At 37.1% G+C, this 18,241-nt stretch overlaps 1 protein-coding gene across 1 annotated transcript; it reads right to left on the minus strand.

Annotated features, from left to right (window-relative positions):
* Window positions 1-315: 315 nt before the first annotated feature.
* Window positions 316-18,153, minus strand: LOC103472873 (solute carrier family 2, facilitated glucose transporter member 1-like). The gene is made up of 11 exons (XM_081612804.1): window positions 17,917-18,153; window positions 17,506-17,647; window positions 11,473-11,574; window positions 10,291-10,451; window positions 9,928-10,168; window positions 9,416-9,578; window positions 8,339-8,526; window positions 7,833-7,937; window positions 7,649-7,747; window positions 6,694-6,897; window positions 316-6,086 (listed from the first exon to the last, which is right to left on the minus strand). The coding sequence occupies exons 2-11, from the start codon at window positions 17,515-17,517 to the stop codon at window positions 5,748-5,750; spliced, it is 1,614 nt and encodes a 537-aa protein (XP_081468930.1). The 5' UTR covers window positions 17,518-17,647; window positions 17,917-18,153; the 3' UTR covers window positions 316-5,747.
* Between the last annotated feature and the right edge of the window lie 88 nt (window positions 18,154-18,241).

The following is an 18,241-nucleotide window of genomic DNA, read 5'->3' on the forward strand; positions in this document are numbered from 1 at the left end:
ATAATTTTTTCCTGTATTTTTTAACCTACTTGTGATTAACAGTATAGGTTAATTTAATTGTTGTCAGAATTTGTATCACTTTATTTTGTATATAGAAAGAAGCTGAAGAAGAATGTAGAACTTTTTTTTCTAAGTTACACAACTGCACTTTTTACTTTTATTTTAGTAATATTATTAAATATCACTACTCTTCTTACTTGAGTAAAATTTCAGAAAACTCCACCAACTGTGATTAAGTGCACTGAATGAAGAACAAGTTTTACCAAAGACTGTATGAGACACACAAAATATAAATAATTTCACAATATTCCTCAATACAAGATGGCAACTTTATTTAACAACAACATCTGTGGTATGTACAGGGCAAATGAAACAGTCAAGAGTGCATCACTGCTGTTGCACACAGAAAAGATAGAAAGCTACACATCATGTACTCATCCAGTATAGCCACTAAAACACAAAGGCAACACACATGGAGCTGTTACACATCAAATATTTCTCCAATCACAGCACTGAAGCCCAGAATGAATGTAGCTTGCTGTTCTCAAACTCCTTTTATGTGGGGACACAAATTCAGCATCATCCAGAATGAAAGAGTGATTCAAAACATAAGCAAAACAATGAAAATCAGTTTAAACGAAGGTGAGGTGAGAAATCACAAAATGTAGACAAAAAAAAAAACTCACTTACAGCGCAACATCACAGTGAAGAACAAACGGATAAATAATATGCAGCAGTCACAGTTCATTGTTGAGTTAATGTGTTTGCCACTCCGCTGCTCTTTTTGCCAACATGTGAAAGAGTCGTGGTGCAAACACACAACAGCCCAAACTAAGAATGTAATCTGATGAGGCCTGGCTGCAACCAAGGAATGAACAAACACAAAAGGAAAATAAGACGATGAGCAGCAGTCGTCAATCAGACCTTTAAAAATAGACTTTTGAATCTGAGCATAGAAATGTATTTAACCAAAGTGAGGAGCAGTGTATGAATCTAGACAATGTGCACTCTAAAACGACATGGAACAATGCAACAGATGCATCGGTGTTCAATAAAATATACAGATTTACAAAATAATGAAAGCTTCTATTTTTCTCTGTACAGTGTGAAAGGGTTTGAGTTTGTACATCCAGTTGCTTGCTATAATTATCAGCAGTCTGCACTTTGGTCCTTTTTTTTATTCCTTTATTAAATTCTTTCAAATACTTTATTGCATCACCGCAGTCACATACCATGGCAGTGGTTTGCAAATTTCATTAGCAGTAGCATATCTTCACCAAAAATTATACGCAAGATAAAGACAATAGTGAGTAATGGATAAAATAGATAAAACCTTAAGACAACTGTCCCATTTTACAGAGAACATAGAGAACTACAGTCATGCCAAGTTCTTTTCTCAACTCTGCATTTTTCATGTAATCCTTACCAAATTCATGAATTTGCACAATAAAATCAGATTGTTGGCAACAATATATATATATATTGGTTAGTTTATATTACAGATTGTTTTACAAACTTTAGGAAATGGTTGCAAATTATTTTTAACAACTTGGACCTTAAAAAATAAATCATTGTTATAAGTGCAATTGTACCAAACAGTATGGCTTATGGACAAAAATGAATCTTTCAAAATCAGAAGCAGGGTTTGGGTTGATTAACCAAACTAAATAATGTCCCCCACTTTTTCCTTTACATGAAAGTCTGACACTTAAATTTCAATCTTAAGACACGAGAAGCACCAATCTGGGAGGCACAAGTGGGAAAACAGAGGCTGCTGGTTCCACAGGTACCATAGTTGTGACTAAATAAAACAGCAGCTTCACTGAATGTTAGGCAGAGGTAGTACTGCAGCATCACCTGGTAGTGGCTACTGCGCTACTACAGGAAGTTAGAAAAGCAAGAGCAGCCATTGCTTAAAAAGTTATGAGTTTAATGTGAGCATTTAGTTTGGTGTGTTGTCACTAGGCAGATAAAACTTGTAGTGATTGTGTTAGTAGCCAATTCGCTATTGAAGAAGATTATGTTTCAGTATTGCCAATTCAATCAATAGCCACCGTAATAAAAATGGCTCCTTCGTCAGTCATATACTGCCAAGTTTGAAACACTAACACAACTTTGCTTTTGGAAAATTGGTTAAAAAAAAATAAAGATAATATATAAATAAAATATTTTAATAACGTGTCCATATTTCCTTATTATAAACATATTCCTCCATTTGCCTGCTTAGAATTTTCTGAGTTTGTGACATCACAAAAGGCAATAGCAACATGTGGAACAACAAGCATTTTGAGTTTAGAAGTGAAATCCTTGTTAGGGTAAAAAGGGAGCAGTGCAAATATCCAAAGACAGAAGCAGCACCTCAACAGGAAACACTGAATATAACATTAATCTCCACTAGACACTAACAATCCTCCCTCAGTGCAAACACAACATCACCATCCACAATTACAGAACAATACACCAATATCATGGACATATGTCCAATGTTTCCAGTGAAAAAAATAATTCACTTAACAAGCCTTCTGACATCCATTCAAAATTAAATATCAGCAAAGTTACAAAGTTATGTCCTAAAATTATACAAGTGGTTTAAATCTTAAATCTCTCTATAGATACTTTATCTCTTTATAGATAGTTTTCCTCTTCAAGTGTAAATTCTATCGTAAATATACAGAAATAAATAAATAAATGGTCTGCAAGGGTGAGAATAGAGTTCAAGTAGCAACAGCAATCCACACAATAACAGAGTAAAGAAAATATACTTTGTGTTACTCACATACACACGTCACATGTCATACGGTATTAGATATACATTTCATAAATCTGTTGAGACTAAACAACGCAGACAAAGTGTCACAGCGCAGACAGGATCAGGACCCCACACAAAAAGCTTAAAATACATTTTGACTTACAATACTCTTCATAGTAATTTAAATATATTTGAAATATAATGATCTCTGAAAGCTGCTGTTAATTTCTTAACAGATTTGGATTTTATTGGTGAGCAGCAGCTGGTCCGAGAAAATGACTTAAGTATTTGCTGGCTATCCAGAAACTTTGTAACACATGTTTAAAACTCTGTTAAGTGCATTTGTGCTTTCAAAAATAAAACTAACGGACACAGATGAATTAGGCCAAAGTTTAAGATCACTATATATTGTTTTGTTTTTCTGTGTGTTGAGATATAAAACCTTGTTTTTTGGTTGTAATAGCAAGGTATGTTACATTTATATTAACGTTTACTCAATAATAAGTTAGATTAGGTTTCATACAACAGTGCAGATTTTTTGGTTGAGATAATTAAATTATGTGAAACGTATAGAAAACAAGCATTGTTTCCCTGAAATATGCAGGTAATGATGAGAAGATATGAGCTAAAATTCTTGTGAAACAAAGAAATTATTACTGATCTGAGAAAAATGATTTCAGAGCTTTACATTCTCAGCTTGTAGACTTTTGAAGATTTTCTCTTTTTGGATCCTATTAGAAGGTCATGTTAGAAATCTGATATACTTTTGAAATGTGTTAACAGATGCAGTCTAGGAAAAATAAAATTGCTAATCATAATTCCTACAGCCGACCCCACAACCTTTGGACTGTAAAAGACAACAGTCTGTCAATTAGCTTTTCAACCAAAATATAAACTAATTGCTTGAAAACTCTCCCATTAGGCCTTTATTTATTGTTTATTCAAATTTATATAATCTAATTTAAACTCCATCTTAAAAAAATATATATACTATTTTAATTATAGAAAGTGCTCTAATGACTAAAAATGGGGCATGTATAATTTTAAATTGACATTCTTTTGTTTTGGTTATACACAAAGTAATCCTCACAGATCTGTTTTCTTTGATTTTAAGCATTAGTCTCTTGCTTTGCAAAACATTAAGGTAATATCAGACATAATTATCTATTAAACCACTAACGTTAGTTGCATGTTTCACTTAAAGCTAAACTGCCAGGATTAATAGAGTATTAGCACTTCCCCATTAGTTGCCTCTATCTGCTAAGAGTTATTTTTCAACAATGATTGCACAGTTCATACAGTCTTTATCTGTTCTACTGACAGCTTGCTTAGATATATGGTTGTTATTATTAATGTCAATGCAGATCATTAGCGCTGTGTTAGTTTGATGGAAAGAACGGTGATGCTCATTACTTCTACTACTTATAGTATGAATAGTGACTCTAAAGCTTGCCTGACTACGCCTTAAAAAGTCTCTAATTTACAGTAGAATACAGGCAGAATTTTAACATATAAATATGGACTCTACCATATTTTACCATAAATTAGAGACTTTCTTTTTTTTACTAAAGTGTACAAACAGACACTGATCTAAAATTTCCCCTCAAGTAATTCAGTTACTCCTCAACTAAAAGCAAAAAGCCCAAGACTCACTTTTCATCTTTTGAAGCCAGAAAAACAATTATATTTCTTTATGTAATCTAAAATAATTAATAAAAAAATTAGATCTTACACAGTCCTATAAATAATTTGTCATAAAATTTCTCTGTTGGAATAATTAGATTCTAGAAGAACATCTGACAAACGACTAATTCTCATGGTTGCACATACAGCACATACACCACCCACCACTTTTACTGGCACCTCTTGTAAAAATGTATGAAATGCCTAAAAGTAAATAACATTTTCCTTGTGGCATGATAATCTCAAACTGAAAAACGACGAAAATCTATCCTTTAATTAAAGCTCCTTAAATAAATGAAGAAAAAAAATCTCAATTCATTTATTTAAGTCTATTTATGATCCCAGAATCCTCAGTTTACACAACTGAGGACTCTGGGTCAAATCTTCCTCTGTCATGTCATCTAAATTAAAGCAGATGTATGTTGATTGACAAGGATGTGAAGGGTGTTGTATGTGTTTATTTTTCTAGGCCACATATACGAATCTTATTGAAGTTGTATTTGTGTTTGAACACATGTATATATATGCCTATGTGAAAGTTCTTTGAGGAAACTGTTATGTCTATTTTTTTGTATTGGCTATGGTTACATTTTAGCAGCATTCAGTACTTAAATAGGCCAACATGTCAAAACACAACCAGGTGAGTCAGTAATTAAACCCCTACTGAATAATGAATGATTGTAGATGTTAAAATCTGAACAACAATGAAGCATTTTAGTACCTTCAGCTGCTGTGAACTCTGCAGACTACATTATGAGGTTAGATGTGTTCATCAGGTGGTTATTCACTTTGTTAATGCAAACATTCCCAGTGGAAGGTAAAGAACACAATTTAGATATATTAGACCTGCTGCCTAATGGGGGAACAAGTAACTGGCCAAAGGACCTGTTAGGAGTTAAACCAGGGGAAAATACACATTAAGTCATCTGACACTTAAAAAAACACACAAATAAATTTGTTTAAATGTGGATCTTTGCTAATCGTTTCACCTAATTCATATGACATGGAACTGACCTCTGTTTTCTATGTCTAAATCTGCACAACTCACCTTAAGTCACCCTGCTTATAAACTGCATTAATGAACAAATTAGCTGCACATTTTTGACCCATGTTTAAGTTTCAAGTAACCAGATCTGAGTGTCATCGTGACTTGAGAGACACTGACCTTGACTCACCCTTTAAATGGATGCAGCTGATTTCAGGAATGTACCATAAAGTTGGAGAGAAATATTGAAACTGATTCCTCTGTTTCAGCATGTTTGTATTCTGTGATTCTTCCGTTACTTGTAATTTCTCTCGCCAATCTAAAACCTGTCTACACCTGCTCCCCTTGTGCGCCGGATTTATCTTTAAGAGGTGTGGTTTCTGTTGCCGGAGTGGCGACTGCAGGAGCGGCAGCAGGAGCTGCAGCCGGCGCCTCCACCAGCGGGACCTTCTCTTTCTCAGGAGAAGAAGCTTGAAGCGTTATGGCGGTGCTGGAAGTGGCACCAGGATCCTCAGCGGAAGAGGTGGCAGGAGGCGGAGCGCCGCCAAATTCACGGGCGATCTCGTCAAATGTCTTTCCCTTCGTCTCAGGGACTTTGATAAATGTGAAGATGAAAAAGATGATGAGGAAGGCAGTGAAGATGAGGAACACCCAGGGTCCACACCACTCCTGTGGAGAGACAGGAGGGGAAATCAGAATAACTGCCCTGCAAAAGCACAAAATCTTATCAAGTAATTTTCACTAGCTTCTAGTCTTTGTACACATAGAATTAGGCAAAACTAACTTACAAGTAACTTTCAGCAAGAAATGGCAGCTTGTTTTCAGTAAATAATTCCTAAATATTGATAAAAAGTGCTACTTCCACTGACAGGTTATTTTCACATAAAATGGGAAAAATGTCTTGCGATAAGTGAAAGAAATCTGCCGGTGAAACTAGTACTTTTTAAAATCGATATTAAGGAATTATTTACTGCAAACAAGCTCCTGTATCTTGTTCAAACATCCAACCTAACTTGTAAGTTAGTTTAGTCTTATATTCAAGTGAGCTAAGAAATTTGCATTAGAAACTAGACAAAAAAATACTAAGATTTTATGGTTTTGAATTGTAATTATCCCCCGCGACCCTGAAAACCCCCCCAGAAAAAACAAAACAAAACAAAACTCATACAAAGTTTTAAAGAGTTTAGTGTTCAAAATCAAGTCAGAAACAGAAAAATGGAAACACTAGAAGTCTAAACTTAGTGTAGCCAATCAGGGCAGCATTCTCTTTTCTTACCACTAGTTTAGGAAAGCTCATTCCAACAAGGAAATTGGCTGTCCAGTTGCAGCATCCTGCTACAGCCATGGCCGCAGGACGGGGCCCCTGGGAGAAAAGCTCAGCCACAATGAACCATGGAATGGGACCGGGGCCCAGCTCAAACATAGCCACAAAAAGCATGACAGCCAGAATCGCCACGTAGCTCATAGCTGGGATGTGCTTCTGCTCAGAAAGTGGGAAGAAAGAGGAAATGATCAGACAAAAACACACGTGAGAGATTATTCACTGGCGGAAAAGTTGATTAGAAGCTAATGATAATTAGAGCATCTGCTGCAGAAAGCACAACTCTGATTGTCTCTCATGACTCTTTGTGTTATTTCTCATTTCAGCAACAATGTTTAGTGCTCTGTCGATCTAAACCAAACATCAGGACAAAAAGATATTAAACTATAGCAGAAGTTCATTATTTTATGAGCTGAAAATGCATCTAAAATATGTGAAAGCAAAAAAACAAAGTCCATTTGAACTATTTTGTGTAAAAACACAAAATCACAAAAGTATTTTTTTTAGTTTCTAGTGCAAATATCTTATTACACTTGAAATAAAACAAAACTAATTCAAAAGTAAGTAACTTTTCAGCAAGACACACTAGCTTGTTTTAAATCACTAATTCTTGAATATCAATAAAGAGTACTAGTTACACTGGCATATTATTTCATATATAAGATGGAAAAATGTCTTGTTATAAGTGAAATAATCTGCCAGTGGAACCAGTGCTTTTTTTTATCAACAGTAAGGAACAAGTTTCTATATATCTTGGTGAAGTTACATCTAAGTTTTGTCTTATTTCAAGTGTACTAAGATATTTACACTGGAAACTATAACAAAGATACTTGGTAAAATGTTGTATTGTTACTGTCTGTCTGTCTGTCTGTGTATGTAAATATTTGATCATATCTGTGCATCCACCCACCAACAGGAGGGAGACTGTCATGACCAGGGCACTGACAGCCATTCCTCCCAATCCCAGGAGATGGAGAGTCCTTCGTCCGGCCTTTTCCACCAGAAAGAGCTGAAGGACAGAGGAGGAGACGGTGATCCTCTGTAGAATGGACCTGAATGCAGGCAGGAAGTGGAGCGTTTGCTGAGTCACTTACAGAAACAACGGTGAAGATAGTGTTGACAATTCCGGCTCCTATTGTGGCGAAGATGGGCTGCTTCACTCCAGCTGAGCTAAAGATCCCTGTGGAGTAGTAAAACACCTGAGAGATACAAATAGGAAAGGAAAAAAAGAAAATTGTGGTTAAAATGCAACTTATAAATTCTAGAAACAGGCTTTTAATGTTGTTTTTTATTCATAAACGGTAATCTCTGACAGAAAACAAAAATAAAAACCATATCTTATTTAAAAACCGTCTTCATAAAAATGTTGAAGTCACGTTACGGGAACTTTTTCAGATGTTTTCCTACTCTGATTTATTCTTGATTTTCTCATGTTGTCCTATGATGTAATGTCACGTCTGTGCTTGCTGTATTTACGCTTAAAAAAACGGCAACTGTAATATTTTTTGGCTATGCTGTCGATAGTTAAACATGGAGTACAATAGAGCAGAGCTGTGTGTTTACAAAGTGTGAGCATGTGAGAATGTTTCTCCGCACTCACAGCATTGATTCCCGACAGCTGCTGGGAGAGCTGCAGCATGACGGCGATGAGGAGGGGCTGCCTGTAGGTCGCTGAGCGAAACAGCTCAACGATGGTCACCTTCTTCTCCATCGCCATCTTGGCGCTCTCCTCCTTCATCTCCTGGAGGTCTTTGTTCACATCCTCCATGCCGCGGAGACGAACCAGAGCTGTCAGCAGAATTATATAGCAGGATGAGTCACTTCTGTTGGACATGGACTGATTTTGAAAGAGAGAGTTATATAAAACAAGTTTTGACAGAAATGTAAGGAGAAGGTAACTTATGAGTAGCAAAGTGTGTTTTAAAATGACGGGGGGGAAAAACAGCTTCCTGACTTGTCTAACCTCATGTGTTTCTAGGAGCTTTTGCTAAGCCTCCTTCCAACCTCCGATTGTTTCTGTTTTGAACAGATTCACAAAGCTCCACTACTTACTCCATTTATGGTTCGCCTGGTATGGCCCATTTATGGTATGCTATCCGTTTCATTTCTTTTCCAGATTCTTTAAACGTGCTGCTCCAAATACACATCAAGTCCAGCCTGAGAGAGCAATCTGCAATAATAGTGGCAGACCCAGCTTTTTTCTAATATTTCCTACTTTTGGCTTGGTTCCCTCAGAAGAGCTCTTACAGCTCTCACATGACTCTTCATTCATCAGGTCCCAGTTATTCTCTCTTCAGCCATAAGCACACTAGTGGCAGGAAATCACTGAATCTGAATCTGTGGTAAAACCTTCATTCAGCAGCTGTATTTAAAGAGAGAAAGGCAATTTGATGATCCACAGTTCTTATTTCAAACAGTAGATGGCACTGCAGATGAAATCTACCTATGTTTAACAACAGGTTGCAGTGATAAAAGTTAGACATTTGTAGAACATTTTCCAAGTTGTCCAAGAAGTTTGCAATTTCAGATTCTCAAAGCTTTGCAAGAACAGATTCTCACAAAGCTGTGAGTTTGCCCCTCTGCCTTTCTGAATGACTTTCCTCTTGTTCAACAGCGACCGGTCCTCCATTAGTACTGCATGTAGGAGCAGTTAAAGCAGTAATCTATTAGCATCTACCTTTGCGTGCTTGTTCCTCTTGCTTAAGGTTGATCAGAAGGAAGCGGGGACTCTCAGGACAAAAGGGAAGCAAGATGCACTGCAGCACAGCAGGGGCCACGGTGAGGGCCAGCAGCAGGGGCCACAGCTTGTCAGAACCCAACAGAACCTCCAGACCAAAGATCTAAAAGGAAAAGACACACCAGCAGAACTAATGTGATTCTATCAGGTTAAGCTGAACATGATTCATGGCTGTGTATTTTCTTGAAAGATTATTTATTTATGTCACTAAGTTGTTGAATAACCTACCAAGAGCCATTATTGATCTGTTTGTTAAATAAATGTAAAATACATTTGATTTTGCATCTGCTCTGGTTCATTTCAACATTGCGTTTGATATTTGTTGCTGCCTTGTATAATTGTGTCTTTATTCTATTTATAAATGGACTTTAATCTAATTATTTTTAAAATAAATAGAGGAAAGTCATTAATTACAAGAACTTGAGTAATTGGAGGTGAGTAAAGTTTCGAACCTGAGCAATCAGGATGCCCACTACCACACCGAGCTGATGCAGAGTACCAAATGCTCCTCGGAGAGGTGTTGGTGACACCTCCCCCACGTACATGGGAGTCAGCCCGGTGAAGAGGCCGCAGAACAGGCCAATGACCAGACGACCCGCAATCACCATCTCATAGGAGGAGCAGATGGTGGAGAACCCCATGAGGAGGCCTCCGATCACAGCCAGGATGTTCACCAGGAACATGGAGCGCCGTCTGAGGAGAGGAAGAGTAAAGAAACACTAAATGGACAAAAACATGAACTAGTGGTACGGAAAACAATTTCTGGCTGAGGACTCTCGAATCTCTAAATGCTAACATGAAATTTGATCTCCTACCTGCCAAATCTATTGGCCATGATGCCCACACTGAAGGAGCCCACCATGCCGCCCACACTGAAGATGGAAACAGTGATGCTCCAGACGATGGTACAAACCCCTGCACTGATGGGCTCGTTGTAACGCTGCAACCAGGTTTGGTTGAAGAACGACCGTAGTTTCTAAATAAAAAGTGGATTTATGGGTTAAGACAGATAAAAGATGAGTACTTCTCTCTTCTTCTCGATTTAGTGGCTCCGCAACCGAAACAAATTAGTTTTGAACATGTCAGTTTCAATTAAACATAAAAACCATATTTTGACATTTTTTTCTTAAAAAGAACTAGTTATTGGCTAATTAATTTAAGTTTAGATGTATTTAGAGCATGAATATTTCACAATTACAACATTTTTACCTGGAAGTTTCAAGAGAGAAACTTTAGGACTTAAATATAAAAACTTTACTGAATCTATTTTGTCTTGCACGTCATATAAATAGAATTTGTAATGACTAAGCCATAAAGTGTGATCTCCGTGATAGGATATCAGTTATAATAGCTATGAAAAACCTAGCAAACAAAAAAATCCTGCCACCATAATTAAAACTCTTAGGGTAAAAGTTCAAAGGATAAAACTCCCAGTTTAAGTGCAATTACTGATTTATTTCCTGCAAAATAAAAGCACAAGACCTGAGAATTATGAGTCTTTCTCCATCTATTACAAGGACTGTTAATCATTGGTGTTTGCTTCCTCTATAAAAACACCAAGTAGATCAAGTTTTGATAAACAGCCTTTAGGTTGTGACCCTTTCTTGTTTTATGTTCTGGTAAACGTGATCTCAGCATGAGACGTACATCCTTACGTATTTCATTACTGCAGAGCACAACAGGCAGGAGCTACACTATTAGTTAGCATCTAACTGGATCTAAATGTTTAGATCCATTTCACTTTTGAGGTGGGTGACCATCTTCTGTTTATAGCATTTTGTGAAGCAGTAGAAAGATAATTAAAGTAAATTCAAGGGGAAAGTGTACCTAACTTTCTATAAAGATTAATAAAATTATCATTAAACTGACAATATTTTACATAACAGTATTTTTTTTTCTTTTGGCAGTGAGAAAATGTATTGCCTGATTTGTTTTCTTTTTCATCTGAATGTGCAAAACAGCAAGATTTCTATATCTTGGTAGCAAACTTCACCAACCTCTTCCGGAGCATTGATGACTCCTGTGTTGTAACCGAACTGCAGAGAGCCGATGACAGCCGTGCCCAGCGAGAACAACAGATAACCCGTTACTTGCTTTCCCTGAGGGGCAGAGTGATGGAAAGAACGGGAGCAAGAAGGATAATTGAGGTTGATGCAAAAGATAAAAGATAAATATGAAATCTGAGATCTTAATGGCAATGTAAAATACAGAGCTAGGTTGGATGCAATAAACTGGGATGGCAAACAAGTCAGTGATTCAGCAGCATAGCAGTGAACTCACACTCTAGAGCTTGGCCTCCCCACATCTAATTGCTAATACATACAAGATCTTCCACAAAATACAAGTAAAATTCAAAATAAGTAAAATTACAAAAAACAAATGTTAAATTTTTTTTCTACAGCCTTGCAAAAGAAAGATGAAAATGATCAAGCTAATTCAGTGTCTCTGTGATCCACAGCATTCATGACTCAGTTTGTCTCTTTCCTGAACATAATTGGATAAATTCAGATGAAATTTGTTTCCACGGTCATTTGCCTGTAATTGTGTCACGGCCTTTAATATTATTGATTTATCTGCATAATTAAAGAAAACCACATCAACCTTAATGACAACAAGATGTTTGAATGCTTACTGGGCTTCGGCAGAGCTCTAAAGAATTTACTCCATCCTATTTCGCTTCTTTTTTTATTTTTACCTCTCCATGTTGGAACATTTAATATATGAAGAAAATACAATACTACATTAACACAAATAATAATACAAATAATACTTCCATATCAATAAATAAATAGGCCACAGTGTATTGAAGGTAAATCATGAATATTTTCAAAAGCTGGAAGGTCAAAAACAAGTAATAAAAAGATGGAATGCATTCCAATTCAACTGAGGTTTGATTTTCAAGACACATTTTAAGTATTTACATTTTTAGCTAAAACTGAAAAGCTTGTAAGTTTTGTGACATTTTGGATGCAGTTAATCTTACAGGTCATTTATTCTCCACATAACAGAATATAAAATGTTTTATTTCCACATCTATAATTTTGAACAATCAATTCATGATTGGACCTTAATAAACAATGGAAAATAAAAAAGAATATTAAAATCAATTTTCAGTTAAATCCAAGGGGAACATTTTGTTTAAAATCAAATTGTTGGACAGTTGGTTAGACTTAAATGTTGTTATTTTAATTAACTTTAAATGGACTTGCATTAAATCATGAGGTTGAAGAAGTCCATGGATAAACACCCTTCTAGGGGTCAACTACACATTTCTGACAAAAGCAAAAGCCATTCTGTTATCCAGCCCAGACCATGAAATGTTTATTAAATGACTCTTAACATATAGCATTAATAAATAATGCACCTCATGTGATTTAGTGGCTGGGCCAGACTGAACGACGTTTCAGCAAAAAGTCTGTAGCTGAGAGACGGAGAATGCTGACAGGGCAGAACTGGCTGCTGCTATATGAGACGACAGAGATGTAGGTCCACCTCAGGTGATTCTCTGCCTCTGCTTCAGCAATATCAGAATAAGGTCAAACAATATTAGCAGAGTGAATACACTGCAGTTGCTTTAGGTAAAGGGTGTTGGCCAAACTGAATCAGTTTGGGGGGGAAAGAACAGAGCCGTTGATGAAAACCTCATCAGTCGGGTTGGATTTTTTTTTAGGTCCGATGTAAACTAATCAGGTAGCAGCTAAACAAAAAGCACTAGTAGATTAGTTGGAATTTGATGATGTGGTGGTAGAACCAGGGGTGAAAGTAGTTTTAAATTCTTGGAGGTACTATGACAACAACAAAAAAAAAAACAAACAAAAAAAAAAAACGACATAACCAAGTGGCGGGCATAGTGTACAGGAACATCTGTGCAGAATATGGACTGGAAGCCCCGAGATCAAAGTGGGGAACACCCCCAAAAGTGGTGGAGAATGACCGAGCTAAGATCCTGTGGGACTTCCAGATCCAGACAGACAAGATGGTAATGGCGAACCAACCGGACATTGTGGTGGTGCATAAAGAACAGAGGAAAGCCGTTGTGGTGGATGTAGCAATACCAAGTGACTACAACATCAGGAAAAAGGAGCATGAGAAATTGGAGAAATACCAGGGCCTCAGGGAGGAACTGGAAAAGACCTGGAAGGTGAAGACCACAGTGGTGCCTGTGGTCACCGGGGCCCTCGGGGCAGTCACCCCCAAACTGGAGCAGTGGCTCAAACAGATCCCAGGAACAACATCAGACATCTCAGTCCAGAAATGTGCAGTTCTAGGCACAGCCAAGATACTGCGCAGAACCCTCAAGCTCCCAGGCCTCTGGTAGAGGACCCGAGCTCAGAGGATGAAATCATCCATGATGATTGTGTGTTGTAGAAAGATGAACGTAATATAAAAAATGACAAATCTGTTGTTTCCAATTGTTTCTAATTAGTGGAATCTAAAACACAAAGTGCATATGCAGAATTAACTAAAAATATAGAGTTAGCCACAATTCTGAAAATAATTACTTTTTTAGTATCAAAACATTAGCGGTTAGTCAGTGGCTGTTTGAAAGAGTTTGCAAAACTTCTATTTTTGTTGAAAATAATCATTTCCTAACAGGGAGATTTTAACTCACTCAATAAACCACATAAATGGAAGCCTGGGTAAAAAATAAATAAAAACAGTCTAATATTTGTTGCTGCTTTAAAAAAAATACAATTGCATTGACTTTGTTTTAGCCATAAATGAATTTTCCACATTATTACTAAGCCACCCTTTGGCAAAGAAACTGATCATTCATCATCTGTCTGAAACTCTCAACATCACTGTATATTTAATGAACAGATGCACTGAGGAGAGAGCCGCCAGCACAGTAGGAAACACATAAAACTTAATCCAGTGAAGACTCAACGCGCTCAGAATGAGGAGGTTCTTGGCCTTCATTCTCTCTATTTCTTCTTGATTTGCTGCATTTATCTAACTTTTTTGTCATGTAAAAGTGACTCAGTAAGATTTACAAGTCACATGACTGCACTCAAATATCTCTATCAAAAATCAATAGGAAATCTGAAGGTCAAATGTCCAAATTACTGCTCATTTGCTTTTTTAAATTCCTAATCTAAAATGTTTCACACAGATTTCCGGGTTTGAATAGTTTCTTTTCTATCTGTAAAACTCAGTTGAAATTCAACCATTTTGTGCTCATTGGAAGTAATAATATATCCCCACTTGGTTCAAATTGCCAACAGGAAAAAGAAATAAAAACTTGAGACCCTTTAATGCTTCTTTTATAACCAGTAACTTTCAGCAGCAGCACCCTGTTGCAGCAGGGAGATTAGCCGAACAGACATTGCGTTACTATGGAAACCATGTTATCACACATCTTGTCTTGCAGTCTTAACATACAGATCAACGAGTCATCTAAATTTATTCAGATTTAACTACAACAGATTAAAATGACACTAGCTGCCCTGAAACCCATGAATCAAAACTATTTAAACCAGCTAACTGCCCTTTAATAAATTAAATCTGTGTTTGTTTGTCATTAGTTTCCCAACCTTCCCCCCTAACACATTCTTGCCCGGAGCTGGAAACTGCTGCTTTATTGACGCAAGATAATTGGCGTCTAGCTGCAACAGGGCAATATGCACACAGGTCTCATAAAATAAAACCATGTAAGATTCCTGAAACGACAGAGCAGCTTTACCGGTGCAAGAACACGTACACACACAAAATGAACAAGGTGAGATGCATTAAATAAAGAAATCAGGGACCTCACTCACACTAAGGAAGTCATAAGGAAGTACAAAAAGAAGGCTGATGCTGATGATCTTCCTGCCACACCAATAAAACACAAGTACATCTAAAAATGTACAGCTGTTTGTTTTTACTTAATGAAAGTGCTGCAGGTGCCGCCTCCCTTTAAGTCTGGTTTATCCAAGAAAGAAAAAAGGCACAAAATTACAAAATGTGTTCTAAATAAGAACACACAGACTATTAATCAGCTATTAATCAATAAAATATTTTTTTTGTTACTTTTGGTATTAAAACAGTGATTCCCCCATATTCAGTTTCTTCTTGATAATCTGTGTGTGTCTTCAAACATTAACAAGCTTAATAAATGTTTGTTCCAGCTTATTTACATTGTCCATTAGTCATCTGTCCCTGAAGGCAGCCTCACTCCCCTCCCAACCCTGTTCTCTGACACACACCTTCTGGTAACATTTGGTTTGTAATGCCAGATATTGACCAGCATGTCAATGCATTGACACATTTTCTCAAGGACAGGCAAGTTGCATGCTATGCTGTTAAAATCACAAAAGCAAACCATTTTACATGAGATAATGCATCAACAAAAAATCACCAATTGGACAACAATGCTAGTATATATGAAGGTTGTGTTTTCTGTGATTAGAAATAATGGAACCAGCATCAGACAAGTAAAGTAATAGGATGTGGAATATAGAAATTTGCAATCAGAAGCAGATCAAGAACAACATGGATGCTAAAAAGACGCAAGATGAAAAAATAATTCTATTATCTCAACTCCTAATAAATCCATTTTATTTACATGTAGATGATTGTGATTTAGAAGTAATGTTCCTTTGTGTATCAAAATAAATGCTTTCAATGTGAAGTGCATGTTTTTTTTCATAGAAAACCCTACAGAGAATCGTTTTAGCAGTAAAACAGTGCGAATAAAATTTTTTTTGAGCAGCTAAATAAACTAAGCTTTTTCATATTTTCTAACAGCAAAAGAAAACTTTTTTTTTTTCAAAATAAACTTTACTTTGATACCGCTAAAATAAAATTCAGTGCAACTACATGGTGGCATGCTGGTGACATAGCAAAGATTGAGATGTCAGATGAATCCAAAGCTGAACATTTTGACCTACATGTTAATTGTTATTTGTGCCAGAAAGGTAAAACTGCACATAATCTGAAACACACCTTTCCCCACTTTGAAACATGGCTGCATCATGCTGTGGGCCTCAGCAGGACCAGGGAAGCTCATAAGAGTTATAGAGAAGATGGATGGATTGAAATACAGAAACATATTGCAGTCCTGGAAGATAACCTGCTAGAGGTCGGATTCTATGTCTGAGGAACGGTCAAGTCAAAGTCCAGACCTAAATCAAACTGATACTGTGAATTGATCTGTTGCAAAATGTGAAAAATTGTGTTTAGAGATAAATTAAATCCAATGTGATTTAGCTGGTAAAAAAAACAATGGAGCAGAATGGACATGCAGCTGTAAAGTAGCAAAAAGGTATTTCTACAAAATATTCCCTTAGGGTCACTGCATGCCACATTTCACTTTTATTATGTGTTACAGTATACTATTTATATCAGCCACAGTTTGCATGTAGTTAGTCAGTTTCTGTGATTTATTTCAAGTAATTTTGGAGCCTTATTCATAGAGAACACTATAGTCTGTTTTCTAGCTTGAATTGCATATTTGAGCTACTGAATCTGGCTTTCTCTATAAATCCCAAAGGATAGATCTGATTAAGCCATGCTGATGCTGAATTCACATGTGCATGCAGAAACACACGCGCACAGTCAAAAGTGAGGGGAAAAATTATCCTGTAGTTATCTGTGATTAACAAGACGTTAAATATTTCAGAGATAAAGTGGGTGTGGTATGTTAGCAGTGATCTCAAAACTCAATCTGTTTTATTCGTTGTATGACAACTTATAGAAGCAAGAATATTTCACAAAAATCATCGCTAAAATTCATCATCAAAATCAGGCTTTCACATTAATGGATATCCACTCATAAACTATTATTTCATGGAAGCCTGATATTCCACTCACACAACATCCACAGCATGTGCAGTAATGAGTGACTCATGGAAGCAATATGGCTTACATTACCACCCACACAGCTCTGCTTAGAGACCCAACTGATTTAGAAAGACTAAGATATTACATCAACGAGCTATTTGAGCTTAACTCAGTTTTGTTTTATATACATTTATATTACATTATAATAATCAAAGGCCTGATACCCTTCATTTAAATAAGGATCACATAAGTTAAAAATCACTTGCCTGGCCTTCCATCTTCCCAAAGATGCTATAGATGCTCTCACGGTTGTCAAGGGTGATTTCTAAGATTTGGAATCTGCAGGATGCAGAGAGGAGGAGGAAGAGAGGGAGGGAGAGTCAGCTGGTGCTTCTGCCTTACCGCCAGCTGTAAAACATGAAAAACCTCGTTAGTCGCTGTCCGTGGTACTAATCGTGGTACCAAAAACATCTCCGCCTTCTTCTCCCTTAAAATAACCCGTTATAAATCCTGGTAAAGTCTTATAAGAAAGGTAGGCTTTAGGTAAAGAAACAGATGGTTGATGTTAACGTCTACCTCTGCAGTCAAATAGAGGCTAAGCAACATAGTTTTCCCCAGCTGAGGCTTTTCCAAGATCCCAAATATTATCCCAGCCTGCTCAGTCAGAGGGAACTCACCTGTCGTGACTGCTGGAAACCCTCTACGGGCTGCAGCAGGTCTCTTTTTGGTAGCACTGCCTCACACAATTCGTCCCTGGCAGGGGGCTGCGAGGAACAAGGCACGTAACCACACGCTATGATTTCTCCCGTTTCAGCTCGGCCTATGAGAGGCGGCAACGCCAGCGTGTCGTGATGTAGTCCCGCCCCTCTTTTTGCGTGAAAAAATCATGACTCCAGCGCAGCATCACCGCATCCTGAGGCCTCCGCGTCCAATCATGGCTGAAGCCCTTACTCGGTTAGTTGGTCACAACAGGCGCATGCGCATCCCGTGGGGGGATGGGGT

The sequence above is a fragment of the Poecilia reticulata genome, chromosome 11 (genome assembly GCF_904066995.2).
Source record: "Poecilia reticulata chromosome 11, P_reticulata-male-v2, whole genome shotgun sequence".
NCBI classification, from domain to species: domain Eukaryota; kingdom Metazoa; phylum Chordata; class Actinopteri; order Cyprinodontiformes; family Poeciliidae; genus Poecilia; species Poecilia reticulata.